Here is a 14,325-nt window from a genome sequence, read left to right on the forward strand (position 1 = left end):
TCTTTGGTGGTACAATCACTGTTTCGACGGCAACCTAATGGTGTGCAAAGGTCACGGTAAGGTGATAGAACATTGAGTTTGCGGGATTGTAACTCTGACGACGAAACATCAATGTTTTCTGATTGAAGCGAGTCAATGAGATTGGGGGATGAATTCCAAAGATCATTGTCATCAATTGACAAGCCCATATCAGACCAATGTGTAAGAAATTCTTTATCATTTTCATCAATAAGTCCTTTACTCATAACACTGAAATCTCTCTTAGAAAGTTTATAATAATCAATAACTTTATTATTCTTATCAAAGGATTGCAAAATCCCCATATTATTAATGTGAAAAAATCCATCATTGTCTCTTTTAATATTTTTTAAAATGCTAGATAATTGGTGATTTGCTGATAGTTGAGGTTTCTTTTGAAAAAATAAATTAGTATATGAACTAGTTAAAATGTTAAAAAAAGTTAAAAATAACGTACCAATGTTCCTTGAGTTAAAACACTAGAGATAATGCTTAAATTAATAATAATAAAAGATAAGAAATACATTTCAATATATATATATATATATATATATAATATATTGCTGATTAAAGTAATAATATCTTCTCTTAAATTTACTGATTAACTGATATCTTTATGAATACTTTCTACTATCAAAGGTAATGCTGCTACTTATTTATATTGATTTTATTATATGTTCGCCTATTCTCCGAAAAAATCACATATAATAATTATTTTGTAATTTTTTGATATTCACAATTCATTTGTAACTTCAACATAGAGAAGGTACGGCACTGCCACCACCACACAACCCAACACAGGTCCAGTGATGAAGGATAACGGTGTTGTGTTCTGTTGGAGGGATTGGATTGGGTGATTCGTACCGTCTATACCACCACAGCGCTGGTGGTGATTGAGCTCTTTTGCCCCAGTGGCCTAATAAATTATGAGCCTGTGTAAGTGCTACAGGGTGTGTGAAAATGCTATCACAGATTCAAATCAGATCAAGGCCAGAATAATATCTCTTACTAATGCACATTCTCTTGCCAAGGTATATATATAGATATACACTCAGGAAAAACCCCAGGACCAATGGCAGTAGAGTAGTGGAACTTACGGAGTAGAAAGAATCAGGTTCCTCCAGCTGGCTGGATGGTAGAGTGGGTCTGAGGCGGGGTGTTGGAGGGATTGGATTGGGTGATTCGTACCCTCTATACCACTACGGCGCTGGTGGTGATGGAGCTCTTTTGCCCCAGTGGCCTATCATCTAATATCTTTTGACTAGTAAGCAAATCTTAGAGATCAGATGACCAGCTGGGCCCCACCCTCGCTTAGCTAGTTCATAAGAACATATTAGACCACTGGGGCAAAAGAGCTCAATCGCCACCAGCGCCGTGGTGGCATAGAGGGTACAAACCATCCGATCTAATCCCTCCAGATTACACATCGGCTGACCCTTCGTGATCTACACAGTGATTTACATTAACCAGTGGGGGTAATTTGACTTAAGTGTTTTCTTGGCAAAAAAAGAGTCGGCTGAGAATAAAATAAAAATGAATATTTATCTTCTTATACATCTTTTAGTACACACAGACTACAGTGAATTGATTCTTTCTTTGATTCTTATAATAACTATAGCATATTAATAAATGATTGATATATTATTAATAAAGTACTAGTATATTTATATCAACATAAATTTACTCAAAAATTATTTATTATTTAAAAGAATCTATAACTAACTATACTGAAGGCAGCCTGCCCTCAGCACCCCTCTTTCAGAGGGTGGGCAAATGAACCTCTAAGTCCCAGAGGATGAAATGCATCTTTAATTGCTTTGAAGAGGTGGACAGCTCAGGCACAACACTGTATAGCAGAAGCTTCATGAAACACACAGCTGAGCAGAACAGAGCAAAAGTGTGAAGTCGTGTTGGTGTCATTGCTAGCTATCATTGATATATATCATTGATATATATGGTCATCGATTTCATTCAAGCAGGTGAGCAGATAAATAGACAGGTAGGGAGCCAGGTAGTCATCTAGTAAGCCAGCATTGCCAGGTAGATGGGTAGGCTGTAGCTAGATGATGATGTTTATTCTCACACAGATTGATTGGACAGTGACGACGATGAGCCGATCATGTGAAACCTACTACTTCGCTATAATTCTAGTTTTATCCATATTGTATATATCTGACAAATCTGATATTCTTACTCTTTTGTTTTGTGACCTTTTATATGATTTGAAAAATATATATATAATTGGGTTTTCACCAAGGCCGTGCCTGTAGACTTTCTCTTAAGAATAAAATAACAATTATTTGAGTCCTTGAGCTGTTATGTACACAAAAGAAGAATTCAACAAAACTGATCATTTCAAAGAACAAAAAACCCCCTAGGAACGACAGACATTGTCAACACACAGAATCACTGAGAGATATTGGTTGCAGACTTGCGTTGTTCAGTACATGTATTTGCCGGCAACAGGGGGCTGGCGATACAGGGAGACTAGCTCTGCATATGCACAGCTTCGTACCTTTTCAGTGCCCGAGCTACGAATGCAAAAAGGAGACGGCGGAACGTCATGCCCTTGGTAGGGCCAGATTCGTCAAAGTAAGTGCCTCTCACCGCCCCGCCTCTAGTGGATTTTTCGTGAAGGTAATTGAAGATAAACATAGCGGTCCAGTCAAACACCGCAACACTGGCGCAGTGGCCCGAGTATTTCCCGGCTTGCTTCGAGAGCCAAACCGCGTTCTCCTTAAGCAGTGTAAAATGTGGGGCCCTATTGGCGGCCTTGCTCCTTTGTGCCTCCAGGTTCTGCTCGGTGGCTTCGGCAGGCGCAAAGTCTTCCCGATGTATAATGTGTGTATTTTTGACCTCGAGGATAGAAAGAATCTCCAACAACTCTTCTTTATCAGAATAAAGGGACCACTGCACATCGAAGCGGCTTTTGGGTCCACCGTATTACTCAGTTCCGCAGACAAGCTTGGTGCTAGCAGGAAGTATCTCCTGAAGAGCTATGTTCACAGGGTGGATGAATTGCAGTATAGAAATCCGTAAACCATCAACCTCAGTGTCCAATCAATGCATTTTTTCCAGCACGGGCAGGCTAGCTTGGAGTGGACTGAAGGGCACTGTGGGGGGGGAAATATCTTTCTGTGATCGCCTGAAAAATCGAAATATTGTCTTTGACGAAGACAGGTGCCGCATCGATTTCAACCATGGATTGGACACTTGTTTGAATTCTCAATAAGAGCCCTTGAATGTAAACTTGATATCCGATCCATTTGGCAATTTGCAATTGAAAGACTGGAAAATTTTTAAAGCCATGGCTCTTGTGGAATTGAACAATAACAGGGTAGTTTTGGGGTAGCTGGAAGAGTGATATTCACATGTAGCTTTGTGTTTCCTTGTTTTCTTGACTTATCTTAATAGACATCCGACTTTATATGTCGCTTTGCCTTAATTGAAAGATCTAAATGTAGAAAGTACATCGGAGGAGAATGGGTAGTGGCGCCTACAGAAACAGTTGGATTGGTGCATCGATCAGCAAGACAGGCAGCTGCAACTTGTGCAGATGCATCCGGAAAATCAGAAAGTCCGAAAGGTCCAGCATCCAGGCTGCTCTGCACCTTACACCTCGAGAGAAAGAAGAGCCCTATTAAAGATCACCGTTTCTATCAGAGCACACAAACATCTCATGGATCCTCCGTCCACCGACCTTCCGAAACCCCCAGTGCCCTATGTCGAGGGTTGGGTATTCAGTGTCCAATCACACATTCCTCCCCCCCCGACACCTGTGACTAAAGATTGTTGCCGTAACTTTCAAGCTGGTAGGGTGGAAAGAAGGCAGCTTCTCCCAGTCGAACGATGCCTGCGACATCCTCCATTGCCAGGAAACATGGAACCACGCACTGTCGACTTGAAGGTTCTTGATTTATTGCAGGTGGGAGACGCCTGCAATGCTCAGGTCTTTACTGTGCAGATTCTCGAAGTTAGACCTGATCCTCAATATTTTCAATCAAATAGAAAATTGGTTGCCAAAATATACGACCCTCTTTATTTCAGTGATGAGGAGGGATTTCTTAATCCTTTTCATTGCGTGGACAAGCATTATACCCATGAGGCTCATGCTTACAATGTCCTATCCAAGTCACATGGAGGCCGAGTACCCAGGTTTTATGGATCTTATTCGTTGAATATTCCTGTTGACAGATCTGAAATGCGCACCGTTCGACTTATTCTGATGGAATATATACCAGGGATATCAATGCAACAAGCCAATCCAGAAAAATTTTCTCGCCTTGCTCGCCAAGAGATCATGAAATCAGTGATCAACTTCGAAAGTCAGCTGTATGAGCAAGATATCTTGCTCACAGATCTAAGCCCTAGAAATGTCATAATGATGGAGAAGCCCAGCTTTGACCCGAGACAAGACCTTCTTTTCCTTGACTTTGCTGGTGCTCTTTTTGGGCGCAGAAGGGATGATCCAGTTACTATTGAATCAAACCTATTCCTCGGTCGGTATATTTCACCTCTTTTACGGTGGAATAAGACTATGGCAATGCAATTTAATGACTGGATTGATTGGGATTGGCAGCCCTGGATTGAAGCTGAGTATGCTCACACGGCTGCAACAATTACACCGGAAATGCAGGACACATACTGTTGATGACAATTGCTACTGTTTGCTCGCTCTGCATTTTCTTTATTCTGTATGGTGGTCACATTCTAACACACTTTAGCAAGTCTCATGTGGGAGGCCATATCTTTTCTTTTCAACAAAGGTTTGAGGTTTTTTTCGTACAAATCCATCACTTTGTTTTGTCTCACCAAATATGAATTCATCATTGTATAATGAACTTAGCATTGTGCCAACACAGTTTGGAAGAAAAATAACACAACTTCCCGGAGGATGGGTATGGAGCAGTGGAGAATAATTTCCTTGCACACTCTAGAAATCTAGCTAGAAATCCATTTGAGAATCTGAATGTAAGCTTCTGTTCAATATTTAAACCCTATATTCTCTGTATAGACAGGCTATTCTTAACTCAAGTGTCAAACAGTGAGACAATCTGGCAACCAGGGATGAATGATGAGAGCATGTCCATTACAATGTAAGACACCGCCTTTCATCAGCGAGGCGCTATCTGAATGAGTGCTACAAGAGCAAAAATGAGGTTTGCAGTTGAAAGTAAAACTACTAGCTCTAATTGGGCGCGGCATTATCTCGCAGTGACCTCAAGGTGGGATCTTCTCTAAGCCAGATGCCGCAGCGGATGAAATCATGAGCCTTAATCTTCTACTCAGAAGTGGATGGCTTGAAGGGCCAGGACAATCCTAGCAATTCCCATGACCAGCAATCATATTGGCCACTTCCACATGCCCGTGCCACTTATCCCAGTCGATGGCTGTATCGCCCACTTCCACTCACTGCCGGAAATGGCCATCGGGATGCAATGCAAGCTTTGCTTCCGGATAGAGCCAACATCGATTTCACAGACGCTGATGGTGACACACTGCTCATTAAAGCTGCTTCAAAGGGACATGACAATGTCATGAGAACCCTGCTCTGCATAGGAGCAAACCCAAGCTTTTGCAATGAGTGGAAAGCCACAGCTCTTCTAACCACTGTCTAACTTTTGACATGTGTAATTTGTCCATTTCTGCTTGAGAAGGGGTGGAACTGGATCATATGGTTGGCAGTGGCGCTGCCCTTAACTGGGCTGCCGCGAAAGGACCAGAAAGGTGCAAGGACTGACCTTGTTGGTGTACCAGGAGTCTCAACTGTAAAATCAGCTGATCTCCTTTGGAATTGAAGCTTGACCAGTTTCATATGTCCATTCTCTCAGGCTAACAAATGAGCAGATCAGCTTCACTTTCAACAGACCACTGTCTCCTTGCCCTGGAGTATGTCAATGAAAGCTGTGCTCTGCTTTGCTGTTCATTTCTACAGGTCCACAAAAGCACCGAGTCTTCATTTTAACTGGAATTGAGCTGATATAGGAGATAACTGTCCAGGGGTAGAAAGTCATTGACATCAGAGCAAAGGAGTAAATATCATTTTCGGACTCTGGATGCCACACAATCAATCAGACGACCTCGGCGCTTAGCCTGTGGTCTACTTATTCAAAGCAATTACAGCAATAGTTTTCCCACTGTACAAGAGGGGACATCAAACTTGCATTGATCAAGACACCTTTAGCTGCTACATTTATTCAAAGTTCCACTAATACTCTAGATTCTGTTCTGTGCATGCTGTTAGGGTCAAAGAATGTCTAGCAACCCATATCAACTATATTAATTTCTTCATGACAGATTTTCTTCACTACAAGAACTTCAATCAAGCAGGTGATATAGAGATGCAATTGGTCACGTGTACATGTTGTGGACTGAAAGCCTTCAATGCCATTCAGTGTCTTTGGGCATGACAGGTGAGGGCGCCAGAGCTGAGCATCGGAGTCAAGGTAACAGAGGTGGCAATTTGGGACATGTCTTTGAAGGTGATTGGTTCGTGAAAAGAAGTAAATCTGTGTGGAGTGTGGCAGGTGGCTACCGCCAAAACAGAAGAGACACCGAGTACCCGGACATGAGATGATAAAAATCTTGAACTCTTAAACAGAGCGAAGTGAAGTTTAATCAAAATCGTTTTTACAGAGGGTAAATTTTACATTTCAAATTAGGGTTTCTCGGATCACGTGCAATGGAGACTTAGCTTCAGCACTAGGCCGCAATTGGCTCAGATAGCCCCTATTCTTGCCCCTGAATTCTCTGCGCAGAAGAGTGAGGCTGTCTGTTCGATGCATTCTCGTAACGGAGGCCATCTTTAGGCGGCGGGTATCTGCCCGCATTTTGCATTCATAAATGCCTTCTGCGGCCCTTAAAAATTCTATTGGCAGGAATGATTGAGGTCTCTGTCATCTGTAATGAGATTCATAATGTTGGAAGCGTGGATCATGTATGGTGTATCAGGAAGATAGCATGGGAACCGCTCAGTGTTGAAAGGGCACCAAACTACTCTGTAGTATCATAGCATTGTCGACGCAGCAAAAGAAGATCCTTTTTCCTCACATAAATACAACTTCCACTTTTGGAGGCAGCTTTGGGTATCTCTCATTAGACATTAGCGGCAAGTAGCCGCGGATCAATCGCAGCGCCAAGCTAGCGCCAAACCCCTTCAACCGACATCATCATTTCGGTCCAGGACACCCGCCCATCCGAAGCAACCCATGAAGAGGCCATCATCCACCTGGTATGTCGTCTCTCAGGAATTGTACACGACGAGTTTTCGCTATCAAAAGCCATGCATACTCCAGCCTATCGATTCGCAACTGTCATCTTGTTCTCCCACAAGACACAATTGTTGCTAGAACAATGTCTTCTGTCCCACCAAAGCGCTTGGCTCCACTCTCTTTTCCAACATCTAGATTCAAGGTCATCGACCATTCGAAACTGTTTCAGGAAGAAACTCTTCCTGGGTACAAAGCAGAGCTATACTACCCAGTGCACATCGGAGAGGTTTTCAACAATAGGTACCAGGTGATGGGCAAATTAGGCTTTGGCGTTACATCTACTGTATGGCTCGCTCGCGATCTGGTGTAAGCATCTACCCAACCACTACAACGATGATAAAAGAATGGATTGAAGACGGTGAGTGTTATGCTGATCCCGCTTTCCACCAGGGAGCCTGATGACCCAGGGTATGTAGCACTGAAAGTATATGTAAATGACTTATTCAGGGGTAACGAAATCGCAATTTATGAACGTATAAAAGCTGCCACTGCCAAACAAAATCACCTTGGGCATGAAACTATCCGCAAGTGCCTCTCTTCCTTCGAGATACAAGGGCCACAGGGAAAAAAGCATACCTGCATTGTCCATGAGGCTTTGGGAATGACTATGGAGCATATTCTCCTCAATTATGTCCCTGATAGAGCATTCAGGATTGAAGAGATAAAAATGTTTATTCTCGAGATTCTCATTGGTCTGGACTTCCTTCATACCGAGGCAAGAATAATTCATACTGGTAAGTTATTCCTACAACCTCACAAGGAAAAGATAGTGGGATTAACGTATGTATTATTGAAGATCTCCAGCTCAAGAACCTTCTTCTTCCAGTGGGGAACCCTTATTTCTTTGAGGAATTTGTAGAGGGCGAATGCAATGACCCTGCCGAACGAAAAATCCTCAAGGACCGGATCATATATAACACAAGACACTTGTCACAGGACCTCAAGGGACTGCCGCGCATCTGCGACTTTGGTGAAGCCAGGTTTGCTGATGGGGACTGTGAATTGACTGATGACATTATGCCTGATGTCTACAGGGCTCCTGAGGTTGTTATGCGGATGGCGTGGAATAATAAGGTTGATATCTGGAGTGTCGCGATGGTGGTAAGTTAGTATTGAGCTCCTTGGCTTTGAAAACCTTCTAACTAACAAATACATAGGCATGGGATTTACTTGCAAAACGTACCCTTTTTCACCGCCAGAATCCTGAAACTGAAGAACCTGATGATAGATACCTTCTCGCGGAAATGACAGCTGTATTGGGCCCGCCGCCTCCTGAATTTGTAAGGCGAAGTCGAGTGTGTCAAGTGTTCTGGGATGAAAACGGTACTGAACAAATTCCCCACTCAAGCAATCTCCTTACTGATCTTGGTCCTTCTGCTTTAGGCAAATGGAAAGACGCGGTCCCAATTCCTGACCTCACCCTCGAAAAACTTGCTGCAGGTATCAAGGGTAAAGATAAAGAGGGATTCTTGCATTTTCTTCGTAGGATTCTTCGCTGGCTTCCTGAAGACCGGCCAACAACTGAAGAGCTTGTGAATGATCCATGGTTAGGTGTAGGCCCTAATATCCATGGTACTCCTGATGAGCAGCCACAGACTCAAGATAAGAACAAAGAGCGGGTAGAGGAAGCGCTCCCACCAAGTTGACTAAGGAGAGGGGAGTGATAGAGTCCGAGTTACCTTGTAGTCTGGGAAGAATTTGGGGTTGTTGAATCCCACCCCAGCGACAAGATAGGTATTTACGCCGGTAGATCCCGGTATTTTCGTTAGAGCCACCCTAATATTTCAGTGCCCTTCTAACCATCATTCTGGGGATTTTACGTGGCATTCTCGCGTTGAGCGCGTTTTTCATCATCATATAGGAGAACGATGGGATGCATGTACGCGGTTGGCTTTTCTGGAACGCAGATCTGAGGGGCCACGTATAAGCCCCAGCAGCCCCGTTGATCGTTGATATTGCGACATCCATCATGGAACCGAATGTGCATCTTGTGTTCCAGTTTGATCTTGAACCAGCTGCACCACGCCGTCCTTGAGGTGCCGGAGGTGATCATCCCGGAAATTCCTGCCCAGGTCTGCGAAATTCAAATTCCAAAAGTCAAGCATCTATGTGAAGGGAAATAGGATAAAAAATTTGATTTGTTTGAATTGCGCTTTTAATCTGGGGAACATGTGATCTATATTATGGTGTTTTGAATATTATATATTCGCTTTATGACCAAGTAGACATTGACAGTGAATAAAACTCTTATTCGTTCGCGGGAAAGGGTTCGATGTATCTTCTGCTAGCCCCCATGCTCATTGAACTACAAGGTAAGGCCAGTCTTCTGTGAGGCATCTGGCAGGCCGGTTTCAAAGGTCCACGCACAATCATCGTCGTATCCCTGCGCGATTCTCTCAACATCGACAACAGCGTCCCACGCCGCCATCGTTCTCCTGTACATTCCCTCTAGTTCATCGACATCGGCCAGACTTAGGTATTCTTGGTGCCTAGCATCGCACTCATGGCGCAGAACTGACCTCAGCACATCTAACAACTCCATCCTCCACTCTGGCTGGTGGCCTCCAGATAGCCGTGCCGCGACGTATTCAAAGTACGCCGGCATGATGTTGGCCATTTCCCAGTCCAGGAAACCCGTCACCGCGAGCGTGTGGGGGTCCACCAAGATGTTCCGGTCGGACAAGTCCCCATGCGTGAGGACAGGGCGATCCCAACCACCTGCGAAGGTGGTGCCGCGCTGCACTCGCTCGAGGGCGACCGCCCGTTCCGTGTCTGGAGCAGAGGCATGCAACGCGCGGACGCGCGAGTCATCCCACTCCGAGCGAGAGGAGCAGCCCGCGTGCGTCTCTATGCCAAATTCGGAGAAGAGGAGATACGGCTCCCGTGTGGGGCGCCCGTAGTAGGCGAAGTGGCGCGCACGCATGTGCACGAGAAGGCGGCAGAGGTTCGCCTTGACAGTCTCTCGTTGCAAAGCGGTGAGCGAGGGCCAGAGCTCGACCAGTGGTGTGCCCGGCTGGCGAGAGAGGATGAGGCCCTGTTGGGCGCGGGTGGGCATCGAGTCGTCGGAGGCTCTGCTTGAAACCGTGACGACGCTAACGATGCGTGGGACACAGGAGCCCAGGATGGAATGGGCGAGCGAGGTCATGATGCCCTCGCCATCATCAGTGCCGAGTTTGAGAATGGTGGAGGGAGAATGGATGAAAAACCGGTGTACAATGGTCGGGACGGTCGGCCCTAGCAACGGAGGTAGGCTCGGGAGAGTGGGCCAGCTCTCCCGAAAAAAGTCTTCTTGTTCCTGACAGCTCTCATTGTGCAGTGTCATGTCATTCTGCAGTGCCATAGCCAGCAGCAGTGCGTGAAGAGCAGCCTAGATTATGACGATGTTGACCGCGAACAGGTGTTGAGATGTTGAGATGTTGCAAGCAGGGCTGTCACGGTTGGAGCATTATGCTACGCTAACAGTAGAGAAGATGGTGGGACACCTCTACTTGGTCGACTGCCAAATTGATGGCGTTTAGAGCTGAGAAGTTGAGGCGCCTGCTGATCAAAATACATTAGTTGCTCGAATCTCTGACCGAGTTAATAGACAACCAGCGTACAGCGGTCCGTTCTCCAACCAAGAAACCCAAAACAAATAAGTTAGGAAACTTCGCAATCCGTTGCCGCCCTGTGCTTGTCGATCATTATATTTCAAGCGAATGCTAAGAAGCAGAGCCACCAGGCGCTTAGCTCCAACGTTATTTTTGATGATATGGAGAACCTTACACATACTTCCACCTTGTCTCTTCTCGTTGTAATCAGCCAACAGTTATGGCTGCTGTGTTTCAGAAGCTATGTTACAAGGGGAATGAATATCTTAGTGGCCATTACTCAACCATTTTTCATGAAGGCATCGTTTCAATTGATGCATAAAACGCAGCCCCTCTTCCTTTGCACATCGGTTCGTATGCATTTCAGAACTGACCCCCCTCTCCCCGTCTCCCTCAAACAGCCAATATCATTGACTAATGCTGCTCAATAATTCGTTATTATGATGCGTGCTTTCAAGCTCATTCATGCGTCACAGATGAGCAAATTATTTATATATAGAGCCTACCTCCTATTCCTGCCATGTACCTACTGTTTTTTGGTGAAGGTACAATTACAAACTAGAGAAAATTATAAACATTATACGTCACACTTTTATATACCCACTGAAGATCCCAGTCTGCCCTCCCGCGTGTCGGGCGCATCCTTGTTCGACGGATATATTACCATCGACCCGTAGCGTTTGCCGATGTTAGGCCTACTCAGCCAACGTGCTCTAGCAATCACTGAGCTTGATCTATATCCTTCGAGCAAACCAAGAACGTCTGCGAGCTTGCTGTTAACTTGAACACGAAGACTGACAATGTTGAATAAACTTGATGAGCTGCATGATACTGAGGTCGAAAACAGATTGAGGGAGTTGATGGATAGGATAGAAATTTACAAAGCAGGTATGCCATCAAATGACACTAACAATGGCTGTGTTGGATCATAACTCTGCAAGGGAATCTTTAATGAGTGTGCGGGTGTTTGTTGTACCGAGTCTGGCCATACATCAGTGACCTTCCAGGCTATCCTGTTAGTGGCTGCCTTCAGCCATACAATGAGTTGTCACCAGCATTTCAGAAGAACTATGTATTCAGGTTCCCTCTTCAGATCCTCTGTGGGAAATTGAAGGGAGGGTCTCAGAAGCATTCAAGTTGCCCCAGAAAAGATGCAAATAGCTATCTCTCTTTATATTATAGAAAAACCAACTTTTCTGTGCAAAATGCACTGTAATGTGACCTCATGTGATCTCACATGAATCTCATCAAATTCATGGATGGGATCTAACAGCCAGCCCTATAGTCTGCACAGCTCTGATATTAATCTTCATTTCTTTCTTTACAGACATTCTCTACTGTATTTATATTCTTTATACTCTTCTCTACATTCATTACAATCTATACATTTATTAATATACTCATTCATGTGCTGCTGCTCTGTGTGTAGGAATTCTCATTCTCTCAGCATATTTGAACAGCCTCAATTCAATGCATTGTTCTGTATATACTCTACATACTGTCAAGTTCAGCATTGTGTATATCAGCTATATTTAGTTCAAATCTCTCATCTGTCATTGAGAGATGTAGCTGCTTTCATGCTCAACTCACAGTAAGTTGAGTTGTTACACTGTGATATATATCATAAAGACTGTCTGTCTCATCTATTTCATACTGTCAATTGCATCTTCAAGAACTGCAATGATTGCTGAACTCTCAATTATGAATATATCTGTAATACTAAATACTATTATTTGACAGCTGCTGTAGCAGCTTCTACAGCAGATAAGTCTGTTGATTATATATATACAGATTTGCTGAAGTGACTGATTCTTGATGATCTTGACATTTGAACTGACTCAACTATCTCTGAATCAGCTGTTAATTCTTCAATTACTTACAATTATCAGTTCATTCTCTGCAGCTTCTGTTTCTACACTCATCATTATTAATTACTTAATTTTAACTGAATGAATATTTACTGCTCTATCTACAGAGCTAAGTATTGAGTTGATAAATATATACACAGATTATCAAAGATTCTTTCAGTATTTTTTATATGCTGTGTAAGAGATGCTGTGAGACTGTCATCTATCAGAGAATCTTTATCAGAGCTATATAAGCTGTTTAATGATGATTAGACTGACTGTGTGATCATGTATGAAACTGAGATCAAATTTTTTCTCAGTTCCATTATTAGATATCTTAGTTCTGATCTCATATAGTGTTTAGTAAATTAATCACTTTACACTATTTATATTATAAATCTAGTCTCAGATCATGTTTTACTAATAAATTAGTGATTCTGATTCCATTTGATCCCATTTTACAAAATGGGACCAAATGGGACCATGATTTACCCTATATAGATTGGCAGTGATAGATAGGTTGGCAGTGGTAGGTAGGTTGGCAGCGGTAGATAGGTTGGCGGCGATAGATTAGCAGCGATAGATTAGCAGTGATAGATTAGCAGCGATAGATTAGCAGCGATAGATAGATTGGCAGCGGTAGGTAGGTTGGCAGCGGTAGGTAGGTTGGCGGCGATAGATTAGCAGCGATAGATTAGCAGTGATAGATTAGCAGCGATAGATTAGCAGCGATAGATAGATTGGCAGTGGTAGATAGATTGGCAGCGGTAGATAGATTGGCAGTGGTGGGTAGATTGACAGCAGCACTAAGCAAGATAGAGATAATATCTCCACCAATCATATCATCAGATTGATGTATTATATAATCATCAGAATGGGATCAAACTTGAGTCAAAATTATGATCAGTTCCAGATCATGTTCTGATTTTGATAGTCAGTCACTTTACATGAAATATCAAGATTTTTTAGTCTCATTTCATTCATATTTTGATAATTCTAGTCACTTTACACTTTCATTCTGATTCTGATCTCACTAAAATCATGTCAAGAAATGAACTGAGATCAAATCAAATCAAATCAAATGTGTAATTCATGATCTCAGCAGTCAGTCTAATGATAATACAGCTGATATGAAGTATTTCTATAAGTATATTTGAAACTACAACTCTGCTCTGATATTTATATCTTTTAAGTACAAGTAGAATCTATATCTGAGTTGTCTGACTACTGATAATCTGATGCTATTTCAGATACAGAGAGAACTCTATCATCTGCAAGAGCTGTTAGAGTCTGAATCAGATAAAAATATCTATTTTATACAAATATGAATCTATAATCCACAGTTTGATACAGACTCTGCTATATATTCTAGCATATTTAATTATATCTGTATTGTATTACTTGCTGTTTGTTCATTTACTTTTCCATATTCTTTTTTTATATTGTTGACTGCTAACATTTCTAAGATTAACTCTTTTATTCAGCTTTATCAGTCTGTATAGAAGATACTACAAAGCAGCTCTACTGTATATATTGATTTGAACTCTGTTGTATAATTAAAGATAGACAATAACTGCTGCTGTGAGAATCTGTCTACTG

The 14,325-nt window shown here is 42.8% G+C and overlaps 4 protein-coding genes across 4 annotated transcripts; 3 read left to right on the forward strand and 1 right to left on the reverse strand.

The window, feature by feature from the left end:
* Nucleotides 1–2,517: 2,517 nt before the first annotated feature.
* Nucleotides 2,518–3,057, forward strand: HCBG_08622 (uncharacterized protein; the record flags this gene model as incomplete). Its single annotated transcript, XM_045435671.1, has 1 exon — nt 2,518–3,057. The coding sequence occupies one exon, from the start codon at nt 2,518–2,520 to the stop codon at nt 3,055–3,057; it is 540 nt and encodes a 179-aa protein (XP_045283771.1).
* A 595-nt stretch (nt 3,058–3,652) lies between these two features.
* On the forward strand, nt 3,653–4,997 carry HCBG_08623 (uncharacterized protein; the record flags this gene model as incomplete). The annotated part of the gene is made up of 1 exon (XM_045435672.1): nt 3,653–4,997. One exon carries the CDS (start codon nt 3,698–3,700, stop codon nt 4,667–4,669), a length of 972 nt encoding a protein of 323 aa, XP_045283772.1.
* Nucleotides 4,998–7,371: 2,374 nt separating this feature from the next.
* Nucleotides 7,372–8,935, forward strand: HCBG_08624 (protein kinase; the record flags this gene model as incomplete). The annotated part of the gene is made up of 5 exons (XM_045435673.1): nt 7,372–7,595; nt 7,680–8,023; nt 8,086–8,269; nt 8,324–8,390; nt 8,447–8,935. The coding sequence occupies 5 exons, from the start codon at nt 7,372–7,374 to the stop codon at nt 8,933–8,935; spliced, it is 1,308 nt and encodes a 435-aa protein (XP_045283773.1).
* Nucleotides 8,936–9,594: 659 nt separating this feature from the next.
* HCBG_08625 (uncharacterized protein) lies at nt 9,595–10,434 on the reverse strand (the record flags this gene model as incomplete). Its single annotated transcript, XM_045435674.1, has 1 exon — nt 9,595–10,434. The coding sequence occupies one exon, from the start codon at nt 10,432–10,434 to the stop codon at nt 9,595–9,597; it is 840 nt and encodes a 279-aa protein (XP_045283774.1).
* Between the last annotated feature and the right edge of the window lie 3,891 nt (nt 10,435–14,325).

Source organism: Histoplasma capsulatum (genome assembly GCF_000150115.1).
Source record: "Histoplasma capsulatum G186AR genomic scaffold supercont2.16, whole genome shotgun sequence".
Lineage (NCBI taxonomy): Eukaryota > Fungi > Ascomycota > Eurotiomycetes > Onygenales > Ajellomycetaceae > Histoplasma > Histoplasma capsulatum.